Below are 15693 nucleotides of genomic sequence, written 5' to 3'. Positions count from 1 at the left end.
CAGTCCCGTTTGGAAGGGCTCGCTTTCCTCGAGACGACCAGCTTACCAAGTATGGATGGCAGTGCGAGAGAGAGAGAGATGGAGAATGCCACACGCCTAGTAACACGGTTGTACTGCGGAAAAGCCAAGCGGGCTTACTACGTCTGATTCGCTGGTGCTAGGAACGCAAGTCTTGCAAAGTAAAGCACCAGATATCACCCAATGTCAAGCGATAATGGAGGAGAGCTCTCGGAAGGGGGGATTTCGAACATTGAAGCATCCGATCCATTCATTCCGTATTCGTACTCGTCCCTATTAGACTTCCTCCCCCTTGGACTATGGCCTATTGCATACCGCCCAGCTGTGTGGCATCACATGCAGCAGAAAAGGGGTCAAATACCATCGGTTCGTCCTGGGTAGCCGATGCGTCCTGCGAGGCGAAATGAGATATCCCTGCCTGCATTCCTCTATTTCCCCCATGCTTGTTCCGGGGCAGAGCGAGCGACCTACCAGATTTTCTAGATGGCCTCGCAGCATGGGCTTAACAAGGGGAACCGCCCGCACGAGTTGCAAAAGGAACTTTGGTTTGCTGTGAACACGCGGGCTGAAATTTGAACCGCGTACGATGATTGATCAGCTGAACAAGTGCCTCTTTGGCATTGCTACCTGTCTGTATTGTACAACCCCCCCCCCCCAACCGCAACACTTTCCCGAATCCCGTCATATCTTTAATCCTTCTTCAAGGGGAGAAGGACCTCCTCGATGCCGTTCTTGGTAATGACCATCATTTGCAGGTGGTCACCGACCTCAATGTGTCTCTCGACCGCTCCGTCAAATGCATCCTTGACCAGAATCTCGGCCTCCTTGCGCTCCAGGGGAACGCGGGGACGCTCCTGCAGCTCGTGACCCACACCGCTGCCCGGCACGTACTGGTTCTTGAAGTTGACCTGGTTGTCGAGGAACGGTGTGATCAAACTGGCGGCGGCACCGCCGGCGCGGGACTGCTCTCTCTCGTAACTGCCGACGGGGTCGTAGGAGAAGACGGCGCCGACGCCCTCCTCGTCGAGGCCGCCGAGGATGGCGTAGACGTAGTAGGGGAAGAAGCGTTTCTGGTAGAGGATCGTCGAGAGACGCTTCGCGCAGGCTGTGACGCTCATGGGCTTGCCGTGGCGGTAGCGGTAGATCTTGCAGATGGTATCGAGGCGGTCCTTGAGGGCCTCGCCGTCGGCAGCGAAGCCGACGACGGAGAGCATGATTGTCGCATCTTCTTGTGTTGAGGTGGTGCCGCCGATCTTGAAGACCTTGGGTGTGTATCTGGAGTTGATGCTGTATCCGGAAGTGCTACGGGTGTCGCCGGCTACGATGGCGAAGTCGGCGCCGGCGATGGCGAGGGTCGAACCGCCGTTGTCCGTGTAGCTGTAGCACAGGGTAGATTAGCTTTTGGGTACGATGAGAGGGTGGAGAGGAGCTCCGTACGGGTTGAAGCGGTGCTGTCTGAACTCGCCATTGGCGGTCTTGGGGGCCTCGGAGAAGGAGTAGTTGGGCCCGTTCATCAGGGGATTTTGGCTGAACATAGCCATGATTGCGGTATCTGAAGGGAAATGAAGATTATTCGTTATCGTTCGTGATGGATATGCCGGTCGTCAAAAGGGTGGTTATCGTCAATTCGATGAGGTTCGTTCGTTGGTGGGGTTGGGTTGATGGGACGTCGTCGCTTTGATTGAGGTTCAAGGCTGCTACTGCTGAGTGCTCCGGTGCACGCGTCAAGCTGGCAGCCTTGCTTGGTGGGTGGTGGTGGTTGGCAGGGGTAGCTAGCTCACCTGATGACTAAGACAGAACAGCTCAGGAATGGCAGGAGCTGTGCAGGGATGTGGCTGCTCTCAGATGGGAAATTTGGGGGAGGCTTGGAGATACCACTAAAGACAAGGTATCGTCACTGTGCAGCTGCCAGCAAATAGACGCGAATTCCAAGGAAAACTCCCGCATCGTGAAATGCTTCAATAAATCACGAAAATACCAGATTACTTGAAATATCGACCAAATCTTTCACCTCGGGGTCTAGAGCCCTACGAACTCCCCCAAGATGACCCGCGACATTCGGCAGCGGGCGCTGGAGAAGATCGCGTCGCTCTCTGCTGCCAGCTCGCGTACATCGTTCGACCGCTCTGATCTCGATCGATTGTGCAAGGCAACCCAGGCCGCTGGGAAGGGTGTCAATGGCTACTCTGGGAAGCAGAACTCGTCTCTCGGGAGATGTCCCATGGTAGTGCACTTCTCAACATAATTCTTGCGATGGGTATCGTTGTGTCTCGTAGTGAGCGACGGCTAACAGGCCCCCTATTTCTGTAGACAATCCGCGAATTCGAGGTCCTCCTATCGCTATGCAAAGCCGCACCCGCTATTCAGACGAGCCAGAGCGCTCAGAAACTTGCCCATCAATTGATCCCCTATGTTCTCGAGGCTCACGTCCAGGTGTTTGTTCCGTCGCCCTTCTTCCGAAAGGTTGAGCCATCACCGACGGAGGCACTGGCATTCCACGTCACGGCCGCGCTGCTGTCCCTCGGCTCCCACTACGATGATCTGCACGAGATGATTTCCGACAATGTCTGGGCATTTGTCAATGCCTGCGATCATGCGGCGGATCACACCGTCCCACCTCAGCAGGACGACGAAGACCCGAACTTAGAGGACGCTATCAGGACAGCTACAATTGCAGTCTCGCTGCTTGGTTTCCTTGATGCGGCATCGGCACAAGCAGACTTCTGGAGAGCTGGAGGCAGACTGGCACTGGTTCAGCGATTCAGAGATATCCTTTCAGAGTCGTTCTTGGTTGCTGTCGAGACGGCTTTTTCTACCATCAGGAACTCACAGTCCTCAGATCGCCATGCCAGAGAGTGGAAGAGATACTTGCGCCACTACTCTGCTGCTGGACGACCTCTGGGAGCCATCTTGCTCCAAAGAAGCTACATGTGGCTTCTTGTCTCTGGCACCTCGCTTTTGGTCACCGACGCATCCCTCTTGCGCGGCACCCACATCCTCGACTTGCTCATGTCAGGCGATGGGGCGTTCAGACCAGGTTCTCCACGCAGTCCAGATGCAGACTACCGGTCCCTCGACATGTACACTACGGTAGCCGTTGACCAGATGAATTATCTCGAAGCCGGTGAAGACTACCTCAAGCTTGGGTCCTCTTGGCAGCAGAGACTGGCATTTGCAGTGAAGTCGGCAGCTCTCATCAGCTATCTCAATTGCTCGCTCATGAACGAGGATGTCGCAGACGTCGACGTCTTGATTAATTGGCTGGAGGAGACCCTTGCAGACCCTCTCCAAATGGCGGACGAAAACCTGGCGGCAACTGTCTTGAGATCGATTGCTTTGGTCTGCAAGATCTCCAGGGGATACGCTGCGACCGCCAGTAGACTGCTGCCTCGATTCATTGTGCAGAGTGCGCCCAACGCTCGCACTGTTGCGGTCGCGTCCAAGAGTCTGGCTTTTGTTCTACAGCTCCTTTCTCATGACGCTGTCATCACAACTCTTTACACCTTGGGTAACGTTCTGAGCCCCGGCTCTGATAGATCCATGACGAACGGCACCAATGGGGACCTCGCCGTGGACGCTGCTGCTACGCTATACCCCAATCGCCATTCGACTGGCAGCAGTATTTCCCTGGCCATTACCGGTGAGGAAGAAACCGCGATGGTGTATGGCAACGTCGTCCAAGCCATCTGTGGTATTGCGACTGCTTGCAATGACGAGAAGATCACAGCCTTGGCACAGTCTATGCTGCTTCAGAAAATCGACAAGGTCAACAGCAGTGTCGATGCTCAAATTGTGAGCGGTGCTGCCGCTCTTGCGTTGAAGGGCGGACAGCTTGAGTTCCGATCGCTGTTGAAGGTGTTCTCTAGAATTTGTCACATTGGGGTTGTCGGCCACAAGGACTTCCTTCTGGTTGCTGTGAGTGCCTCCTGACTAATCGTCATTCATATTATCCAAGTCTAACAATCAGCAGGTCATGAAGGCGCGTACATATATCTCGGCGAACCTCCACCGTGGATCTCCCCTTTATGACATCTACTGGGAGCACCTGTTGGAGAGCATCATTTCCATGGGCGACGTTCACCAGTCGAATCACACCAAGGAGGCCGATGTTCAGCTGGCTGCCCGAGAGATTGCGGAGCTGCTGCATCCCTTGGCTGTCTTCATGTCCACTAACGATCTGGCATTCAACACTATTACTGATGACGAGTCTCACTCAATGATCAGAGATGCATGGTTCAACATTGTTGTTCACGGCTTCACTACGCAGACCGACATGGGCAAGACCTATCTTAATGAGCTTCGAATCATGGCCGTTCATTCGCCCCCTCTGGTTGCTGAACAGCGAGGGGAACAGATTGAGAGTGACATCGAGCTTAACACCGTCCTCCGCCGAGGCATGAGCTCCGACAGAGAGTCGCTGCAGAAGAGGCATCTCACTGAGTTGATTCCTAATAAGGCTCCAGAAATAAAGGGACTAAGTTACCGCAAGGTGATCTTCTTGCACGCCGCTTACTTGGTTGAGAGTCTCCGAGCGGATGCTGGAGATTGCACCAAGGCTCTTTCGTACTTCTTGGAGCCCAGCATGCGTAGAGGTGAGGTCAGCAGCACCATGGAGGGCATTGCTGCCGCTGTAGTGGACAAGTATTTGCGAAAGACTCTAGGCGGTACAGATGCCACCTTCTCTGCTCAGTATGCTGCCGCACAGCTCGTTGCCATCTTCTGTGGCTGCTGTCATCGGATCGAGCGAGTTCAGCAAGCAGCTTTTACTTGTGCGGACCGCATCATCACTCAGGTTCCTTCTGCTCTCTGCCACAGATCGTCGCTCTTCGCCTTGCTGGAACTCCTTTCTCTGATGTGGTCCAGCTGCTTGGAAGCCGAGACAGATCTGTACGCACCACGATCCAAATTCACCTCCAGCCTCGGAGATGTGTCCGTCGAGCTATCCGACGATTACACATTCCGCCGCCATACTTTGGACGTTCTGAATCGCAGAGCCAAACAATGGGTCTCGAGCGTTATCAGCATAGCACCCCTGGACATCAAGGGTCTTCTACAGACGTATTTGTCCGAGTTCGACGACGAAGGAGCATATGGCCACATTTCTTTGGGTCGCTCCTTTGCTATCGAGCTTGGCTCTCTCATGCCGTCAACCGACCAAAGACTGCAGTCCCTCGATCGAGTTGGAGACTGCAGTATCAACACTGGATCTGACTTCGTTGCTCAGTATACCACTCGCCAAGAGTACCGATATGGCGAGACTCTACCCGAACGTGGCAATGAACTTGTGAACTTCATGCAGTTGAACCGTAGAGCGTCTTTCTTGCAGTCGTCAGGATCGAGTGCTAGCGATAGTGCGAACGCCGCCACCGCTCTGGCGCACGTTGAAGCCCGCATCAAGAGCAAGAAGACCACTGCTCTTACCGAAGTCCGCGATATCCTACGCAGAGCTGCAGCCCTGCTTTGCCGCAGCAACCGTGATGAGTCCGCTGTTGCGCATTACCTCGTCAGCATTCCCTTCGCCATGTTCACAAAGCAGTCTATCAAGTTGGGCGTTTCCCTGTGGTTGGGTGTGATGAACGAGAACCCACGCCTCGAGCCTAGACTTCTTATCGAAATTGCTCAACAATGGGAGGCGACCATCCAGAGCGGCCTCGGGCTCTTTAGCCATGCAATGTCGTAAGTGATCTGACTCCCTCCTTTAGACACGACTAACGAGTTGTCAGGCATCCTGACCCATTCTTCCTGAAGGAAGAGTTTGCGCCCAGTGATCTTGAGGCCTTGGCCAAGCGCAAGCAGCAGGTGCACAATCTGCTGTCTCCCCACATGAGGCTGTTGCAATTCTTCGCTAGCCACTTTAATGCCACCCGCTTGGGTAGCCCGGATGTCCAGCGAGTCTTCCTGCGCATGCTCGATGTCACTCTGGATGCTGTGCGATCATCGACTCCTCACCCGATGGCACGAGAACTCCGGTTTCAGATCGTATTGTTCGGACTGAAGGTGCTGCATGTCTGTACGACCATTGGCGCCATCGCCCAATGGCGGTTCAAGGAGAAGATTTTGTCTGCCGCACTCAGTTGGTTCCGTTACGCTCCAAGATGGTCTTTCGGTAGCAACATCCTGCAGCTGAAGACGGAACTTCGTCTCTTGACCGACATCGTGGCGGCATTGAAGCATGTTGCATTCATCGGAGCCAACGCTGCAGACACGATCAAGTCCCTGCAGGCCAAGGAGCAACTTCTCGTTTTCCTACTTGAGAGCGAACAAACGCGTTTGTCGGTGTGGGTTCACCCGCTAGGCGAGCCCACCAAGGCTCACGGACAATCTAACAAGGCTGCTATCGAGGTACGTGGTGACTTTTGCAATCCGGGAATATTACTAACAATGAGTGCAGACTGCTCTCGCGCCCCTCATTCGTGTTGCCTGGGCCGAGGACCCGTCTATTGCTATTGAACTGGTCACTCGATTCCCCTATCCCCGTGTCCAACGCGAGGTGAGATGGCTGTTGATCAACTTCCCGCAGAAGGCCATCTCCGAGCCGGAGGGTCTTCCCATTCTTCTGGGTGGCTCTTTGCCCAACGATGTTAGCTTCCAACTGAAGGTAAGTGACATCCCTGGCTTCCTGTAGTTCGATATTGACTATCGTAGTACTTGTTGTTCTGGTCGCCAGTGAACCCGATCACGGCTGCCACGTATTTCCTGCCTGCGTATCGGAACCATCCGTTCCTTATTCAGTACGCAATGAGGGCAATGGAAAGCCACTCCAGCGATGTGACTTTCTTCTACGTGCCCCAAATTGTGCAGACGCTGCGCTACGACGCACTGGGTTATGTGGAACGGTACATCCTGGAGACCGCTCAATTTTCGCAGCTGTTCGCGCATCAGATCATCTGGAACATGAAGGCGAACGCCTACAAGGATGACGACGCAACTATCGTGAGTTGGACAAGAGGCTGCGGTTACGTGCGATGCTAACAACGTAATAGCCTGATGCAATTAAGCCTACCCTCGACAAGGTTATGGAGAAGATGATTGCAAGCTTCTCTGATGTGGACAGAACGTTCTACGAGCGAGAGTTCGCCTTCTTCGACGAGGTCACTGACATTTCGGGCAAACTGAAGCCATATGTCGGCCGGCCCAAGCCGGAGAAGGCACAGAAGATCGAGGAGGAACTGCGCAAGATCAAGGTTGAGATTGGCGTCTACCTTCCGAGTAACCCCGATGGTGTCGTGATTGGCATCGATCGCAAGTCTGGCAAGCCTCTCCAGAGTCACGCCAAGGCGCCCTATATGGCAACGTTCCGCATCAAGAAGAACAAGGGCAGCCTTGATGATGTTAATGATATGCTCGAGGATGTTCACAAGAAGGACTCGCCGCCGGCGCAGGAAAACACCATTGAAGTGTGGCAGTCTGCTATTTTCAAGGTTGGCGACGACTGCAGACAGGACGTTCTTGCCCTGCAGATGATTGCGGCGTTCCGAGGCATTTTCCACAACGTCGGCCTAGATGTCTATGTCAACCCGTACCGCGTCACAGCCACGGCCCCTGGCTGCGGTGTCATTGACGTGCTGCCCAACTCCGTCTCCCGCGACATGCTCGGCCGTGAGGCCGTCAACGGCCTCTACGACTACTTCATCTCAAAGTACGGCAACGAAGACTCGCTCCGCTTCCAGCAGGCTCGCAGCAACTTTGTCAAGAGCATGGCCGCCTACTCCATCATCTCCTTCCTCCTGCAGTTCAAGGACAGACACAATGGAAACATCATGATTGACGACGCGGGCCACATTCTGCACATTGACTTTGGCTTCTGCTTCGACATCGCGCCGGGCGGCATCAAGTTCGAGCGCGCGCCCTTCAAGCTGACGACGGAGATGCTCGCCGTCATGGGCGGCAGCCCGCACCACCAGGCCTTCAAGTGGTTCGAGGAGCTGTGCGTAAAGGCCTTCCTCGCGTCCCGCCAGCACTGCGAGAAGCTCAGCCAGATCGTGCTGCTCATGATGGACTCTGGCCTGCCGTGCTTCAAGCCCGAGAGCGTGCAGCACTTCAAGGAGCGCTTCGTGCTGGAGCGCAGCGAGCGCGAGGCGGCCGACTTTGTCAAGGACCTCATCCGCAGGAGCGCCAACAGTTACTCGACCGGTGTCTACGACCAGTTTCAGCTACTTACCAACGGCATTCCCTACTAATCTACGCTTGCTTGCGCATGTATCTGAGGATGGGAGGAGGCTGGAGGACAAGAAAGAGGGAAGGATTCTTATTTTGTCTAGTTTCGGCTTTTTGCTTATGGCCCTCATGTTGATTCGTCGCTGCCGCCTCTGTAGAATCCTACTTCCGGCTTGAGATATTATACACGGGTCCTCGCGCCGCACGCCGCCCCGTCGCACCAGCAGCACCACACGCCTGTGCAGTGATCTTGTTGCACAGACCGGGACCTCGTCCGCCCTTTGACGGAATTAGCAGTCACATTGATAATAATATAATTGAGGGAGATGAATGGTTTTGTGTTCTGTTTTCACTCAACTTTGCGCCACACCATCGCCGTCCCTAGTATATCCTGCTACTTGCGTTCCCTCGTCTTTCTTTACTAGGTACCCTATGTATCCCTCCGACCCCCCCTGAGCTATACTTCCTTGTCGTCGATCGACAATCCAGATTTTTTTTTAAAAAAAAATCATGTTTGAAACTTTCGGGGGATTCTCAAACAAAACAACATCCAAAGACCCTGTCGATCCCCACACTGACGGGACGGAAGGGAAGGTGGGAGACAGCCGCCCCTTGTTTCTTTTTTGTAGCCAACCAGATACACCGAGCAAATAAACATAAAATGTACAACAATGGCCATGAACCACTAAATCGCTTTCAAAATGCTAACCCACCCAAGATGCTGCCTTTTTTTGTGACCTGATCCTTCTTTTCATAGTTTGTCTCCAGCCCCATACTCCTGCTGACCTTGCACCATGACGCCCACTCTTTTCCGCCCTGGGGTGGTGATTTACCGACGCTCCTGACCGTTGCAAGAGATGCGGAGAGATTGAGAAGAATGTTGACAAGGGTTGCCAGAATAGATAGCCCGTACTTAATATTACAGAGTATTGTGTCATGCAGCAACGCTTTCACTGAACAACTATTAAGTGATGTGCGTGTCAACGTTGTACGTTGCGTAGTCGACATGCACAAAAGCGCGGTCGACGATGGGCACTGACTCGAGGAAATACGTCAGAACTTCACTGAGATCGTGGCTATCCTTCAGAGGCATGTTGGCATTGAGAACAATGTCGACCTCAACGAAGAGCTTGTCGCCCGCGTGGTAAGCCCGCAGATTCTGGATCTGTTTGATGGACGTGGCGAAGCGCATGGTAAGGTAAAGGACTATCGAAGTAATGATGTTAGTTCATGGATGATTTTACTGAATGTTTGATGCATCAACTGGTCAACTGGCTCTATAGCTTGTAGTACGTGTTTAAGGTTTGAATGAAGGGAAAGAGGGAAAGAGGAAACAAAGGCATGACAAGGGGGTGTTATAACAGGGTCTAAGTATAGAAAATGTGGGGGAGACGAAACGGTAAGTTAAATGGCAAAAGAAGGGGACAAGAGAGGAAGAAAAGAAGTTACGCACGGAGGTTTCTCTCATCCGAAGTCGCCGAAAAGCCCGTCAGGTTTCGGACATGATGCATCGAGGTTCCGCTCCAGTTGACGATGACGACGAGAGACAGCAGAAGACCACCAAGGGCATCAAGCCACCAAATTTTGGCAAAGTAGCCAACAATGGGGAACAGAATGGAGCCAGTGTTGAAAATGACATCGGTCATGGCGTCGTCGGCCCTGCAGAATGGAGAAAACCAAAGAGTTAGTTATGAAAGTTCCCCATGTTCCATGATAGGCGCCGATCTGGAGGCGGCTACGTAAACCCGTTGCGACGCAAACGCTGAGGTTACGACGAAAGAGGAGCAGGGTGCCAGATCAACTTACAACGCCCGAACGCTCGAGTTCTTGATGAGACGACACCAGAGCCAGCACAAGCCCTTGATCACCACGGTACCAACCATAATGGAGATGGCCGGGATGCCGCTGTAGTTCCCGCGAGGTTAGCATTGCGAGTCTGCGAAAATTGCGGAGCGACTGAGACGTACAGCTGAACGATTTCGTGGTCGGGCGACATGAGACGCTGGATAGCTTCCAGAGCGACCTGGCAGAAGGATGTAACCATTACGATGGAGAAAACCAGCACGCCAAGAGGCTCGAGACTGTAGCGAGTCAGCACGCGGCTCGGAATGCAACGCGGAGGCAGCATCGCGAAAAAAAAAAGTAAGGGGGTAAAATTGATACTTACCGCTGTCTGCCCACAGGATATGAATGCTGGTCATTTTGGCTGGCGGCAATGAGCCTAGTTGTCGTCCACACAATTGCGGTGCTGAGAAAGTCGAGAACCGCGTCGACCAAACTGGCCAGGACTGAGACTGAAGGTACCGAAACGACGACAAGAATCTTTCCGATCAGCAAAGCTGCGTTTGCGATAAAATTGACCCAAATGGCCAAAGTGACGATGGGGTCGCTGCTGTCGAGGTCGGAGTCCTCGAGCCATGGGATCTCGGGCTTGGGCTGATCGGCTAAACCTTCCTCCTCATCAGAGCCACTGAGAAGTGGGGTCGCCTCGGTGGACCGAAAAATGTCCTTGGGTTTGCGTTTCGCCTTTTGCTGTATGCTGTTTGCCGAACTACTCTGCTCCGTGCTGCTGTTTTGGGCTGAAGCAGCAGTGCTGCCGTAGGTGAGTCCGCTTCTGGACGGTGGTGAGGTGGGAGTTGGCGACTCCTCGGTAATGGTCTGGGGGACATCGACTGGGCGATAGGCCGAGGCGTCTAGAGCTTGGTGATACTCGTTGAGCAGATCGTGGGGCACGGATGAATCCAAGAGCTGGTCGATGTAGAGGTACATGCGAATCAAATCGTTGTTTCTCTCGTAATATTCGCGGCTTTAGGAATTGACAATGCACATTAGCAACTCGCAACTCAACTCGCAAACTGGTACACGGAGAGCAGTCGACGGAGTAGGGGATTAGACTGTGAACCCCGAATTGCGCCTGGGCAATCCGGGGCGGCAAGATTGCACAGCAGGAACTCACATATGCTTTGGCATAACCTCAAGCTCGGCCTCCGTCTTCCAGTAGCGCTCCCATTGATAGCGCGGGTTGCTGTTGCCGATAAGGCGCATGCTCCTCATCTGAGGGCCGAAAATGAGTTCGCTTAGACGGCGCTCCTCGGCGGCGGAGCGGTGGTGGTGGTCATCGTCCGAGTCCCTGTGCAGGAAGCCAAGCAGAGAGGTGCTCTCATGTTCCTCTTCGTCGTGACCCAGCTGGTGGTAGGCCGGGCTCTTGAGCGACTCTCGCAGAGTGGCATTGGAGCGGTTCCGGATGAGCGATACCAAGGCGCCGCTGCCTCTGGTGGCCAGAAGTGATGGGTCGCTATCGGCATTGAGTACTGAGGGACGTTTGAATGAGCCTACTCGAGGGCTGCTCGAGCGATGATCCTGCGGCGAGCTCATCGTGGCCGGAGGAAAAGAAAGAGAGGCAATGACGGCAGAGGTCGAATTGGGGAGAGAGACGACCAGGGAAAAGGAACAGAGAGAATGGAGTGGAGCTAGGCGGAAGGGTAGGCAGGTGAAGTGAGTTTGAAGTGAAGGAGGAAGAGAGAGAGAAGAGGAAAAGGGAAGAGTAGCCGGCGCGATGCGAGGGAGAAGGCCAAGATAATAGATGAGATTGATAATCTCGTGGTCGGCGTGCAGCAGGCAGCTCCAAGCTATGAATTGGCAGGTCCCGGCGCGCGTGGACGTGTAAAAAAAGGCGGCCCCCCCCCCCCCAGTGACGGAGTATGCAGTATGGACCCGGAGGGTCTGAGGAGACGAGCAGCCGGCAAGGTAAGGTACTTACCGTGCAAGGCAAGGCAAGGCAAGGCAAGGCAAGGCAAGACGCGGCGAGACAGTGGGTTGGGGTCTGGGGGCTTGGTTTGGATGGGGAGGGGACCTTTTCGAGAGAGCTCACACTCGCGTAGAGCTTCCTGGGGCTACGATTCGACAAAACCAAGAGACGCTTGGGGAGCTTCACGGTACGGGCGTTGGCAGACCCGACCAATGTTGTATCGGAGGAGTGGCTACTGGCGTTTGAACCTGCGCAACGCCATGGATTCTGCTGTAGCTCCTCTGGGCGCTTTTCCAGGTACGTTGGTCCTTCTCTCTCTCTCCCCTTCTCTCGCTCTTTCTCGTTGTCTACAGAGTACCTATTTCGCTGATCAGATGGGCAACGAGGGAGCTCCCCTGTCATCATCGAGGCAAGGCAGACAGGCAAGGTAAGGTACCTTGGCCTATCTATCCGTACCTTAGTACCTGACTTACACTCAGTACGAGCACAGATACGTACGGATACATACACTACCTAAGGTAGTTTCGAGTTGCCCTTCCCATCCACCCGAAGAACGAAACCCCCCGGCCCTGGCCTCAGCCAGAAAAAAAAAAGGTTTGCCCATTTTCATTTCCAAGAACGCCCCCAGCCAACCAGGTCGCGACACTCTCAGTTGGGGCGAGGCAATTGTAGAAAAAGATTGGAGCTTTCAGCTGGAAAACGGGGACGTTCTCGCGCCAAGTTGCCTTTTGAGCCGGTGTCGGCCCTTCAGCATTGTCTCCCGTGTCTCGTTCTGCCATTCTGAATGGTCCCTCCATGGACCATAGGTAGGCCACCATCTCTTGAAGGTCCTCAGCAACCCACGGACTCTTGGGGTTTCTGGCACTTGGTGCAACATCAAGCCTCTCTCACCTTGGGGGGACACTCGAAACTAGGTTTGACCTTTCAGCTGCCGGGTTCATGACTTCATTGCATAACTTCGCCAGCCCTTCTTTTCCATCTTCTCTCTGAGCTCTGAACTCAACCAGAGCACTCGCACATACTCCGTACACATACGCACACATAAGTACCTTGTGGAGAGCTCACAGTCGCGCCAATACTTTCTCATCTCGTGAGATTGATTCGGCTAGTCCTGAGTGAAAAAAGTTGAGTACAGCCCCCAAGGGCCCCAACATGGCAAATTAGTGCCCTTCCCCCCCGACTCAACCTGCCCTTTTACCGCCACTTCCGAGTTCATAATCCATTTCAACCCCCCCGGCCCGCGTTCCCCCCATACTACGTACATACTCCGTATTGTCTTGCCTTTTTCCAGAGTTGGTTTAGCCGAGCACCAACTGACTAAGTTCAAACTATCTGAGGTACCCCCAGCTTTCAGGGCCCCCAATTGTCTTAACCATTCCCATCACTTACCAAAAGGAAACTCTACTCGAGCCACCGCCAAGATTCAGATCAAACGGTAACTGTTTGTTCCCAACTCGACCCTGCTTATCCCTTCCCCTTTCCTAGGTTAGGAACTCATCTTTCGAGACTCCTTCCGAGGCGCAGCACATCGGCAAAAACGGACAATCAAGTTGTCTCCCGTCTCAACTCCGGCATAAGAGACGACGGGGTTTCTAGTGACAATGCTTGCATAGCGCCGTGGCTTGGCATTACGGCATGTTTGATGGTAACCCAGGACTTGCGAATAGTCCCTAGACATTATCTGTATACATACTTGCAACCAAATAGTGACAGCAAGACAGAGAGGACGATATACTCTTGTCATTCAACGCCAAAAAGACTCAAGAAACCCTGGCTCAACTCCCACGTTTACCCAATTCCTTCAGCCCTGCACCCGTCATTGGCTCCTCAATAAGGAAGTTGGTTAGGGGTTCCCCTCCCCTCCCCTCCCCCTCCCCGGGCCGTGGACCTGCAGAACATCTCAGCAGAGCCGCATCTTCTTCCCATTCGCAGCAACTTTTGGCGAACCTTTTTTTTTTTTTTTGTACCTGGCCGTCATCACCTGATTCAACTGATGAGGGGCCCTCCGCTTCGGCTCCGGCTCCGGCTTCCCTTTCATAATCACGACAGCTTATCCTTTCCACACTCCAAAAAAAGAATAAAAATACACGATTCGGAGACTGGCACGGATGCACCCCCGTTTTGCTGGCTTCGGCTTTGGTTGCTGCCCGGACATGGGCACCAGGCCGAACTCGAGCCGATTCGGGGCTTGAGCTCCATTCTTGTGATGGACGATGTTATTCACGTCTTCCGTTCTTTGGGACGCAATAATTGTTGCCAGAAGCTCTTCTTCTTCTTCTTCTTCTCCCCGAGGTCTTCCTACTGCCTTCAGATCATCAGTAACCGACAAAAGACCACCAGAGATCATGACTAGGGATGTCGCTTGGCGGCCGCATCCCGAGATCTGTGGTCCATTGGCTCAGAGATTTGTTTCATTGAGTGTTCCCCCGATAGATCTGAGCTGAGTATTAGATGGGCAACTGCGCCTGTCCATAATTTGATGACTCTTTGAGGGCCAATGAACGCTCGCCCAGCCTTTGACTCCGGATTTTGCGTGAAGCCAACATAACTGGCCATATAAGCTGGGCACTGCATCTGGAAGAGACCAAAGGAGCTGGCGCCAGAAACTGAATCTAGGCTCATACAACACCTAGCGGTGAGTCTGATTGATGACGTGTGACGATGTTGAAGTCTTGTGTCACGAAAGCTTCCCAACGTCTTTGCCCCATTACTGCCAATGTTTCGATCTATTGCTTCTTCCTTTCCAAAATCTCCTGCACGACCTTTGCGGTGGCCTTGACAATGAGACCGTGTTCGACGCTGTGCATTCGCTCTTCCACATCTGCCAGACTGTCACCCGAGCGAATCTCAACCTCCTCAATGAGGATCTATCACGGCCGTTCGTCAGCATAACATGCGACTGGGGAAGGGGGAACACCTCCGGGAGTAGACGAACAGGCTCTCCACGGTCCACCGTCTCAATGACATAGTGAATCATTGCTCCGGTCCGGTTGTTCTCAAGCTTGCCGGCCTGGAAATCTTCGTATGCCCTTCCAATCGCATTGGCACCATCATAACGGCCTGACGAGCAGTGTTAGTCACATAATCTTGCACACATCACAAATTTCCCCCTTTTCCCCCTTCTGCCTCTAGAGCATCACAGGGAGTTCAGAAAACCTACCAGGCAGCGCCGGATGAAGATTAATGACCGGAACCCCAGCAGCCTCCAACGGCCGCAAAAACGGCGCGCTAAACACGTGCATCCACCCGGCGAGGACGACGAGGTCCGGCTTATCCTCCAGCACGAGCTCGGCCAGCGCCGCGTCGTACCGGCCACGGCCCTCGCGCAGCTTCGCCTCGTCCTTTTCGCCCTTGGCCGTGAAGCCGCCCGAGACGAGGTTGAAGTACCGCGTCGGGATGCCCGCCTTCTCCGCGCGCTGGACGGCGTAGGCGGTCTTGCGGTTCACGATGACCTTTTCAATCTTGCTTCGCGGTACGGTGCCGTCGGCGACTGCGTTGATGATGGCTTGCAGGTTCGTGCCGGAGCCGGAGCAGAGGACCACGAGGCGGCAGGTTTCGGTGGTGGATGATGACGACATGGTTAGATGTGTGAGGTCGGTGAATGTGAGTGTGAGTGTGAGATACTGGGTTCGAGTGAGTTGCCTTGATCTAGGGGCGAGTAGAAGTGAGTTCGAGTCTTCTTTCCTTGGAGGGGTAACTCTCGAGATATTCTGGTTGAGCGGGTCTCGCCGTTTCTGTGACCAATTTGGATGTCCAAGTGTGGGTGAAAC

At 53.9% G+C, this 15693-nt stretch overlaps 5 protein-coding genes across 5 annotated transcripts; 1 reads left to right on the top strand and 4 right to left on the bottom strand.

The window, feature by feature from the left end:
• Positions 1-707: 707 nt before the first annotated feature.
• On the bottom strand, positions 708-1559 carry CPAR01_05069 (proteasome A-type and B-type; the record flags this gene model as incomplete). Its single annotated transcript, XM_060489348.1, has 2 exons — positions 708-1395; positions 1456-1559. 2 exons carry the CDS (start codon positions 1557-1559, stop codon positions 708-710), a joined length of 792 nt encoding a protein of 263 aa, XP_060350814.1.
• Positions 1560-2062: 503 nt separating this feature from the next.
• Positions 2063-8198, top strand: CPAR01_05068 (phosphatidylinositol 3; the record flags this gene model as incomplete). Its single annotated transcript, XM_060489347.1, has 7 exons — positions 2063-2242; positions 2329-3933; positions 3989-5694; positions 5742-6360; positions 6410-6616; positions 6664-6951; positions 7002-8198. The coding sequence occupies 7 exons, from the start codon at positions 2063-2065 to the stop codon at positions 8196-8198; spliced, it is 5802 nt and encodes a 1933-aa protein (XP_060350813.1).
• Positions 8199-9139: 941 nt separating this feature from the next.
• On the bottom strand, positions 9140-11550 carry CPAR01_05067 (cation efflux family protein; the record flags this gene model as incomplete). The annotated part of the gene is made up of 6 exons (XM_060489346.1): positions 9140-9381; positions 9629-9834; positions 9982-10080; positions 10143-10256; positions 10343-10981; positions 11132-11550. 6 exons carry the CDS (start codon positions 11548-11550, stop codon positions 9140-9142), a joined length of 1719 nt encoding a protein of 572 aa, XP_060350812.1.
• A 1859-nt stretch (positions 11551-13409) lies between these two features.
• CPAR01_05066 (uncharacterized protein) lies at positions 13410-13667 on the bottom strand (the record flags this gene model as incomplete). Its single annotated transcript, XM_060489345.1, has 1 exon — positions 13410-13667. One exon carries the CDS (start codon positions 13665-13667, stop codon positions 13410-13412), a length of 258 nt encoding a protein of 85 aa, XP_060350811.1.
• Positions 13668-14649: 982 nt separating this feature from the next.
• On the bottom strand, positions 14650-15501 carry CPAR01_05065 (phosphoribosylglycinamide formyltransferase; the record flags this gene model as incomplete). The annotated part of the gene is made up of 3 exons (XM_060489344.1): positions 14650-14790; positions 14859-14983; positions 15084-15501. 3 exons carry the CDS (start codon positions 15499-15501, stop codon positions 14650-14652), a joined length of 684 nt encoding a protein of 227 aa, XP_060350810.1.
• Positions 15502-15693: the final 192 nt, after the last annotated feature.

The sequence above is a fragment of the Colletotrichum paranaense genome (genome assembly GCF_030867605.1).
Source record: "Colletotrichum paranaense strain IMI 384185 chromosome Unknown Scaffold_4.1, whole genome shotgun sequence".
Taxonomy (NCBI): Eukaryota; Fungi; Ascomycota; class Sordariomycetes; order Glomerellales; family Glomerellaceae; genus Colletotrichum; species Colletotrichum paranaense.
The sequence above is the reverse complement of the archived record's forward strand: the minus strand, read 5'-3'. Positions and strand labels throughout refer to the sequence as shown.